This window comes from Solenopsis invicta, chromosome 10 (genome assembly GCF_016802725.1).
Source record: "Solenopsis invicta isolate M01_SB chromosome 10, UNIL_Sinv_3.0, whole genome shotgun sequence".
In the NCBI taxonomy this organism is placed as follows: Eukaryota; Metazoa; Arthropoda; class Insecta; order Hymenoptera; family Formicidae; genus Solenopsis; species Solenopsis invicta.
Genome location: NC_052673.1, coordinates 7,961,217 through 7,971,213, shown reverse-complemented (window position 1 = coordinate 7,971,213; position 9,997 = coordinate 7,961,217). Strand labels below are relative to the sequence as shown.

The window sequence follows — 9,997 nt, the reverse complement described above, 5'->3', positions numbered from 1 at the left end:
TTTCTTACGATCGAATATATATTTATCTCATCTCGAGTGCAAAAATTTTTGGGGATTTCAAGCAACTCGAACAAACCTAATGCTACTTAATCGCCAACACACGGAGCGCGAAACTTTTGAAACTTTTGGCCGAGATTGTACAATGATATAGCCGTGGGTAACAAAAGATGAAAGATGGGTCACGAGCACTGAAATATATTAGGTTGCGTTCGAAAATTCGACAGGTTGGGTAGAGTAACTTTTAAACCCTTAAGAAATTGACCAATCACAGTCGATTATTCTTCTACAAATCGATTATGATTGGCCAATTTCTTATGAGCTTTCTACAATAAGCAAATTCGGTATTTTTCGGAACGCTTCGATTCAATCATATGGTTATCCCTTGAAACATGTTTTGTGCCGAAAACGTGACATGTTGAATTGTTATTGTCGAGAACACGTGAATATTTGATTGTGTAAAACAATTCTAAAAAACAATGAGTGCATGTGCAATAAAAGGTTGCACTAATTCATTCAGAAAAACTAAAATTAAAGGCCTCATGGTTAAATACTTTACATTTCCAAAAGATACGGAATTTGCTGAGGAGTGGCGTAAATTATGCAGAGATGGAATAAATATAACGAATGGTATGATGACATTAATTCATATTAACACAATAGAAAATTAATTCATGTTAACATATTAGAAAATTAATTGCTCAATCGTTCATATTGCTTGATATGAAATTATGTTTGTCTATTTAATTATCATTTATCAGGGCATTAAAAAATGTAGATATTTTGACATTTTGATGTTTTTAGAAAAAAAATCTTAAAAAATATGTATAAGATTTGTAGAAACTAAAATAAAAATAATTAATTGTGCGTCAAAGTCAAGTTTGATATTAATATTAACAAATATTATTTATTAAATTTTTTAAGTTTTTAAATTTTGTAGGCCACTGATATTAAATATTTAAAATGGTTTAAAATATTTATACTTTTATAATTTTATGTACATTTATCAGGAGTTCTCAAAAACATTTGAAATAATATTTATCAGTATAATCTTAAAATATATGTGTATTGAAATATTTATGTTATCATTTGTAATTTTTGATGCTTTGAAAAATATATTATGCCTGCTTTATATAGGCCATAGCTGTAAGAAATCAATCAAACACAATCGATTATTCTTTCTATAAATCAACTATAATTGACTAATTTTTTATGGTTAGAGCCTGCATAAATCAGGTATTATAAATGGTTTACTGTTCACTTTGTATTTATTTTAAATGGTAATTGTATTTATATAGTACATACAAGTATATTCTCATAATGAAAGTTGTTTATTATACTTACTTGCATGGAGTTTATCTCAAAAGTTGAATATGTTGCTTGAGCTAAAATAACTATAAGTGCTTTTAAATATACATATAAATGTTTTTATATAATATACATTTTATTTTTTACAGCGAGAATATGTTCAGAACATTTTGAACCCTGGTGCTATGACAAGCCAGCACAACAGGTTGTCTTAAACTATTCACCTTTAAGAGGACGAAAATTACGAGCGGACGCAATTCCCACACTTTATTTGGAAATGGAAAAGTCTATAGAGTTACAAGAACTAGTACAATTTGACACAAAAAAGATAACTCCCGAAACAATACAGGAGAGTATTAGTGATATCCAATCAACAAGGTTGGGTAAGTTAATATATTTTTTTACTAAATTAAGTTAAAGTTAATGATTTATAAAATGAATTTAGTTACGTTAATAGTCACATGAACAAAAAACTAATTAGGTAAAAGTTACTTTTTATTAAATTAGAAATTTGTAAGTTTTTGAAGTTAGATCACTCAAAACAATTTTATTATCAATAATATTAATTATTAAACAAATTTAATATTTTTAAATATGTAAATTACTTTTTGTATGACATAACGAAGAAATATTGTTTTTATGTAGGAATGTATTTTTTCTTTTACATAGATAAATTTATAACTTAGAAGGGACATGCTACAATTGATCAGAGCCGATTTGATTCTCCTTGAAATATGTCGTTAAACGCAAAAATCTAAGAGACACGTATTTTTTTATACGTGCAGAATTGTATATTTAGGGGATAAAACACTCCTTTGAAAAGAAAACGGTATTTCGTAAATTTTGTAGAAAGTCTAAAAAATAGAAAAAAAATTTTTTAACAAAAATTGTACAGTTTAAAGAATACTTTAAAGTTGTAAAGAGAAAATTCGATATTTTGAAATACTGTTTTTTTAAAGAGATGTTTTACTCTCTAAACATGAGATTTTGCATGTATAAAAAAACATGTGTCTCTTGGATTTTTGTGTTTAACAACATATTTCAAGGAGAATTAAATCGGCTCTAGACAGTTTTAACATGTCCCTTGTTAGAAAAAATTAAAGTTTATATGTTTCAGAAAGAACTAGTTAAAGTTAATTGAATTATTAAAAATTAACTAAATAACTTATTAATTTATTAATTTTTTAATTTTATTATTTTTTAATATTTTATAACTAGTTACTACTCAACCCTGCCAACCAGTAAATTCACAAATGATACTGGAAGATAATACTCATGTGGTATTATATAAAGCTTCTCGTATAAAAATGAAGAACATTGATTCTACACAAGAACTGAAGTCAATTCCAAATATGATATCTGAGAGTATTGCCGAAGAAGTAATATCAACTTCTCCCATCGATTACGCTATGATAATGTAAGTGCAAAGTAGTGTTAATTGATATTACATTAAGGTTAATTAATTTAGTTATTTATTAAATACATTTAATTTTTATTTATTAATTTGAATAAAAGTTGAATAAGAGTTGAATTGAAATAAAGTATTAAATAATTACTTTTTATAATTAAAATTATAATATATTAATAGATGCATTTAAGTACTTTGATAAAAGGGAATTTTTACTGATAACTAATTTAAATTAGTCATTATTAAAAATTGGATCAATTAAAATTTTAAAATTTTATTGGGAGGATCTTTTGACATCGGTCTACTAAAATAAATTATTTTATTTATTTTATATTTTATATAATATTTTTTACAATTATAAATTACATTTGTTCTATACACGTACCTGATGAACTTTTATTTATAGGTAACTTTATGGCTAATAAACTGGCGTTGATTAGAATTGTGTTGCTCAATATTTACTGAATTATTGTCAAAAAACAAAATGATATTCCACAACCCCTTTCTTTTTTTTACACATTCCGGCTTCATGACTGTGTTTCAAGTCCGACGAATATGCGGCGCACAGTTTGAATAAATTGAAGATTATAAAAATTAAAAATTATTATTTGGCACTAATTGTAAGATCCGCTATGACTGATATAGACTTTTTAATTTGATTATGTTTTAATTTTGTCGGTCTGATATAACTTATTAGTATTGCAATTTTTATTAAGAACTGTGATTTTTTCATTTTCACGTTATGATACCCTTAAGGAGATGCTATACCTAAGGTCGAACTTCCTTGACGTCGTATTGCAGATTCTTTTTTCGAGCGAGAGTCAAGCGGCACACGGTCGCGCGGGGCGAAAGATAGTTATAAAATTGACCAAATACAAATATTACTCTGAAGAATGGAATGATTGTAATTGCCTAGTTTCATAATTACGAATGTTACTAAACTTGATTAATGAGCTTTCTACAATAAGTTATTAGTCGGTGCTATAAGTCGTAAGCCGTAAGAATTGACCAATCACAGTCGAATGTGAAGAAAATATTCGACTGATTGATCGATGTGAATAATCAATTCTTAAGTCTGTTCTACAATAGCATAAACACAAAACCGTAAGGTTTTCGGGAAAAATTTCGGGTACCCGAAATCAAGTCGGGACCCGAAATCGAGTCTGGTTCTGAAATCGGATCGGGACTCAAAATCGAAACGGAAACCCAAAATTTTGTAAATTTTGAATACTCGGATCTAAAGTCGGGTCAAGTAGCGGTCATAGATATTTTATACACTGATGTGAGAAAAAAATTACTTTTAGGTAAGGCATTTCATTTATATTGAATTACTAAATTTGAATACTGTCAATGAAATATTTACTGACAGAATATAAGTATTTACTCAAAAAATGATAATTAAATTAGTGGTTACGCCTTGTACTAAATAAATATATATTTACGTTTGGAAAAAATTTTATTGGGGCAATATTCAAACAAATAATTATTAAAATTGTAATTTTTTTCTCACATCAGTGTATAAGGTATTTAGATCTATGACCGCTTCCCGATTTTAGATTCAAATACTCAAAATTTACAAAATTTTGGGATTTTGTCTCGATTTCGGGTTCCGACAGGATTTCGGGACCCGACTCGATTTCGGTTTCCGACTCAATTTTGGGTCCCGACTTGATTTCGGGTACCCGAACTTTACAAACTTTTGGGTCCCGACCCGATCCCGAAAAAAAGATCCTGACCCGACTCGAAGGTCGGGTACCCGTAGTTTTGGGTATCCGCACACCTCTAGTTACAACTTTACGGTCTTGTGTTTATTGCTATTGTAGAATAGGTATTACCTGTACCTATTTTTATTGTGTAAAAGATTTTTGTGATGTGTAAAGCCAATTAACAAAAAAAAAAAAAAATAGAAAATATAAATGCGTCAATAATTCCCGATGGTTTAGCATTCCCTTAAATATCAAAATGCAAACTGTATTTTATAATTAATGAACAAAAAGTCAATCGAAAGTATTGGAATATTTCAATACTTTTGGTTCACTTTTTGTTCATTAATTATAAAATATAGTTCGTATTTTGCATATTGAGAATTTATGTTTTTTTTATCATATATTTGCAGAAAAAATCTACAAATGAAAATTGTTAATATGAAGAAAGCATTTGTGCAATTCAATAAGTTGAGAAAAAAAAGAGAAAAACAAAATATGGAGCAGCATACACGGAATGTCCTCACTCAAGTTTTTACACCTGGACAGATTGAAGTTTTGATGAATCCAATCAAGAACCGCGTGATTTGGTCATCAGAAGATATTACAAACGCATTATCGTTACATCGCGTAAGTCCAAAAGCATACCGGTACTTGCGTGATGTGCTGAAATTTCCGCTCCCTAGTATATCAACACTCCGCAGGTGAGCAAATGATATCAATATAAATCGAAGTGTACTAACTCCAATTTTGAGTTGTATTAAAAGTAGAAGTATAAAAGCATGAGAGAAATTGATTGTACTGTTTTGATGAAATTTGTCTGAAATAATGACTCCTGCACACTGGACGCGGAAACGCTTGCTGCGTCTGCAGTGTGCAGCAACTATAACCAAATGGTTATCGATAGGAAAACAGAACAAGTTGGACTGCACAAGATTTGCTAGTGCTAGAGACCCTCTAATAAGAGTTGTACAATGACGGTTTCAATTTTGATGCAACATTTTTCAGGAAAAGCTAGAAATGACCAGATGAAATGTAATTTCTAAAGTGTGGAAATGCAGAATTATTACAGTCTAGTACAAAACAACTAATCATTTTAGAAAGTAATTTTGAAATACATAAGTAATATAACTAATTCTTTTTAGCAACTATATTTAAATGCACTACATGTGTATCCAAGTTAATGTGTACCTAAGTTAATGTATCGTGTTGAACATGTCTTACCATCGCGGGGAAAAATTTTTTATAAACGTTAGTGTCAAAAACAGGCCAATGACGAGCAATAATTCTAGAGAGTCGATCACGATCCGTCGACAAGCACGTCTGTACCTTTCCTCTCGTCACGAAAACGTACGTCAATTTTGTCAAAATCTTAATCAACAAATTGACACATTTACACGATGACAGCTAGATACAATAAATAAAGATCTTCACGAATAACAAATACGCAGTAACAACACAAGACGAGAAATGCAGTTTTATGTACAAACTTTGACTCCGGAATTTAGAACATTTAGTGAACTTATGTAATATTTAAATTAATATGTAATTAATAATTTGTCAACGTCAGAATATTTTGTATATAGCGGCTGAAGAAGGCCTTAGTAAGGCAGAAACTAGTTCCATGTTATTTATTTTGAATGTTAAGTGAGAAAAAATATATTTAATTTTTAACAACTAGAATTACTGCTCGTCATTGGCCTGTTTTTGACACTAACGTTTATGAATACACGAGCGATACTTACAATTAGTATAAAATTTTTTATATATAATTATATATAAAATACGAATAATTATATATATTTTAATATACATGGACATATTTTATATACATATAATCATATATAATATGATAATTATGCAGTATTAGGCAATACCTTCTGATGACTTTGATTTTGACATATGTTGTCATGACAAAAATTTGGGGTGAGTTAAGTCATACTTTTCGGATTTTGTTCTCCCGTAGGAAGGGCGGGCACCCTCCAGGTGAACCCTACTTTGCTAAGAAATACATAATCACATTGTCAACTTTATTTGTTAATAACTACAACGTATGTCAAGATTAAAATCATCGAAACGGAATCTCCTCTTTGGTATATTTATCACTATCCATCACATACAAGGTGTTATATAACAAAAATAATGAAATTTTATTTTCCATTTATTAAATATTTTTTGTTAATAATTTTTTAACAAAGAGCGAGCGACTAAAACCTTTCAGAGGTCACTTAAGGTCATGATCTTGACAACATATGTCAACATAGGTCAAAGTCATTGGAGGGTGGTTCCTCTTACTGCATAATTAACAAATTTTTTTCAGGAGTGTGACGGCGATCACAGTTTATTTATTAGCCGTGGCATTTCTGGTTTTTGATGAAAAATGGAGTTACTAATATAACTTTGACTTATTGCACTCTTAGAAGGTTTCTAATTAACGTGTGATAGAATGGAGACTTTTAACTGGAAGTAACCGATATATTATCGTTATGATTAGCTTATGACTAAAGAAATTATATTTGATATTATAGCATGCCATACGTTATACGGTCATTGCAATTGTTAGTGACATGAGTCTCTTAATATAGTGTTATGAACTGAACTGAACTGAATATAGAGATTGCATTTAAAAAAAACCTACTTTGGCATACTTTCCAATTTACTTTCCAACTCCGTCTTCAGAATTTTCGTATTCACAGATGCACCGCAACTATTAAAACGGCTGAGAAATCATTTCCTTGAAAGAATTGAGCAGAGAGGGACGGTTAATTCACAAGAAAAGAAACTTCTCTTTAACATCGATTAATGTTAAGAATGTTAGAGTGGCATTCGCAATATTACTTGAACATACAGGGATTCGAGCCATGAAGAGTTCTCCCCGTTCGCAGTTACTGTCCGATAAAACATCTGCTGCACTGGAATGGTATGATAAAAAAAAAATTTAATAACGAGTAACATCCGATTGTCCATGTTATTAAAGTCGTTAATTTAAATATATTAATCTAAATACATTTGGCTGGTCCAAGACAAAAATTGCGCTGTAAGTGGCTATGGTCAATTGTAATATAATGAAATAGGCTCCATGTGACATAGGCTCTGAAAAGATTGTCCAAATTCATGAATAAAAAACTTGATTAGTATTATATTTATACACTTGATTAGTATTTATACACAATTTTACTCCTCCATGTTTTCTTAATCTTATATAACTGTCATCTTCCTTTCACAACCCATAACCCAGTGAACTATAATCTATACTGGAAGGCTAACTGCCGTGCTCGAGGCCGAGCCTGAACCAGACACATAGAAAGAAAAAGAGTTGTTAAAGTACATCTCTTTTTGTCTAGCTGATTTGTGGTTAGTTAAAAGTATCTTTCCGTCTTTTTATATCTTTCAGTAGAAAGAGACAGGAATGTACGTTTTCATAATTTTTATCGTATGTCTCCTTTTCAATTTGATGAATTATTAACAATGATAGAACCTATTATTACAAAAGTACACTTGACAAAAGAACCATTGCATCCAGGATTACGATTATTATTGCACGTTGCAATACCTTACATCTGAGGATAGTATGGCAAGTTACATTATCTTTAATACGTAGATAAATCTACTACATCAAAAATAATTGCGGAAACAACGAAAGCACTTTGGCAAACACTACAACCTCAAGTACTTCTTCCATCAACTATACAAACACGGACTGAAATCATAATCTTTGAAATAAATGGCATTTTCAAAATTGCGTCAGCGCAATTTACGAAAGATACATTACGGCAAAGTATTTTAAAAATACAGGATTAGCCTTCTATAATTATAAAGGCACATGCAGCATTGTTTTAACCTTTTAAACACATAAGTGGGTTGGAGAGACCTCATATACATATATCATGTTTCGAACGTTTACTGTGTAAAGACGGAATAAAATAGGAGGTTTGGACTAGGAGGTAAAAAAATTTGAAATTCCTTTACGATTGATATGATTGATCAACTTTATTGGTCAACTAGAATTCGAACGGCATGGTAGCAAAGTTTTAGAGTCTGTGGGATTACCATTGTGTGTGAATGAAACTTTTTTTGTGAGTAATCTAATGTAAAAAAACTGGACAAAACGCGTTCGAACAGGTTCATTCGCGTTTGTTACTCAGTCTATAGTTAAAATACTATATTGCCATAGAAAATAGGACGTCTGCATAGGATCCGAAATATATCATAAAACATTGTTTTTCAATTTTTGACATCATGAGTTAATAAAAAAAAACCTGATATTTGCCGTAAGTAATTTTTTAATAGAAATGGTAATAACTTTTTTTTTTTGAAAGTATGACTCTTTAGTTTTAAAATGCCGTATTGTAGAATCCTTAAAAAGTTTTTGTTGCAAAGATGATTTTTTTTAAGTGGATTTTTAGACACTTAAAAATACCTCATATTTTCCTTATATAATTATACTTTTTAAAAAGAATGACAATGCCATAATTTTTTTTTTGAAAGTATGATTGTAACTTTAATACGCCGTATTTTAAAGTCCTTAAAATCTCGGTTTTTTGTTGCGGAGATATGATTTTTTAAAGAAAAAGTGGATTTTTGAACAATTTCTCATTTTTTCTTAATGATTTTTCTTTTATAATTTTACAATAAATTATTTTTCGGCAATGCCGATTATGCAATCACATTTCTAAGATTCTGAATTTTCATTAAAAAAAAATTGTTGAAAAATATTGATTGGAATCAAAATTATAGCTTCTCAAAGTTTTCCAGACCAGAAAATGTATTTCCGTATTTTACAGGATTATTGTGTTTAAAGGTTTAATGGGAGTTTCTGATTTTGATTTTCGCTTTACATATGTTAGTATCGCTTCTGCTAATAAAGAAAGTGACGGAGGCATTTTTCAAAGTCTAGATTTTAGAAGATGCATTGAAACAGCAGGAACATTGCCATTGCCTAAAATGTTACTGGACACAAATACTTGCTTTCCCGTAGCATTTGATGATGATGCAGCATTCCTGTTATTAAAGAATTTATTGCGACTATATTCTGGTACTAGCTTAAATCCAGAAAAAAATTATTTTTAATTATCGCTTGAGTACAACAAGGCGTGTAATTAAAAACGCATTTGGAGTAATATTAGCCAGGTGGAGAATATTCCGACGACCAATTATATTACTTTCGATTGTAAATGGTTAAAAGTAGATAGTTAAAAGTGTGTAGTACTGCACAATTCGTTTTGACATGCGGAACTGAACGTTTTGCCTGCTCAAAGAAAATATGTTTTAGTAGGTTTTATAGATGTAGAAGATCGCTAAGGAAATGTAGAACCTAGTTAATGACGAAACGAAGAACCATTTGGAGCACTTGGAGTTTTGCATCAAATACATCAAGAAACTGTACAAATGACGGTAAAAGAATTTGAGAAATGTATACAGACTACTTTATGAATGGTCACGTACCTTGGCAATAGAATAAGCTAAGTGACTTTCAATGGGAAACATATGCAATAAGCAGAAGGTAAATTGATTGTAATTGTTGAGTTCTATCAATTTCACTAACTTTGTTTTACGTATTTTATCAATAAATTAAGCTATT

General features: G+C 29.9%; 1 protein-coding gene across 3 annotated transcripts in view; it reads left to right on the top strand.

Moving 5' to 3' along the window:
• Positions 1-346: 346 nt before the first annotated feature.
• The window catches only part of LOC105202473 (THAP domain-containing protein 2), a 31,693-nt gene continuing 22,042 nt past the window's right edge, over positions 347-9,997 (top strand). Inside the window, exons 1-6 of one of the 3 annotated variants that reach the window (XR_005575658.1) lie at positions 347-627; positions 1,455-1,688; positions 2,524-2,722; positions 4,830-5,120; positions 7,113-7,336; positions 9,692-9,919. Coding sequence is in view for 1 of the 3 variants with exons in the window: in XM_026136479.2 (XP_025992264.2) it covers positions 477-627; positions 1,455-1,688; positions 2,524-2,722; positions 4,830-5,120; positions 7,113-7,155 (918 nt within the window). In the remaining 2 variants the exon portion in view is untranslated. Of the gene's footprint in view, positions 628-1,454; positions 1,689-2,523; positions 2,723-4,829; positions 5,121-7,112; positions 8,654-9,688; positions 9,920-9,997 lie in introns of those variants that run through there. The other 2 variants (XR_005575657.1, XM_026136479.2) reach the window with 2 other exon arrangements.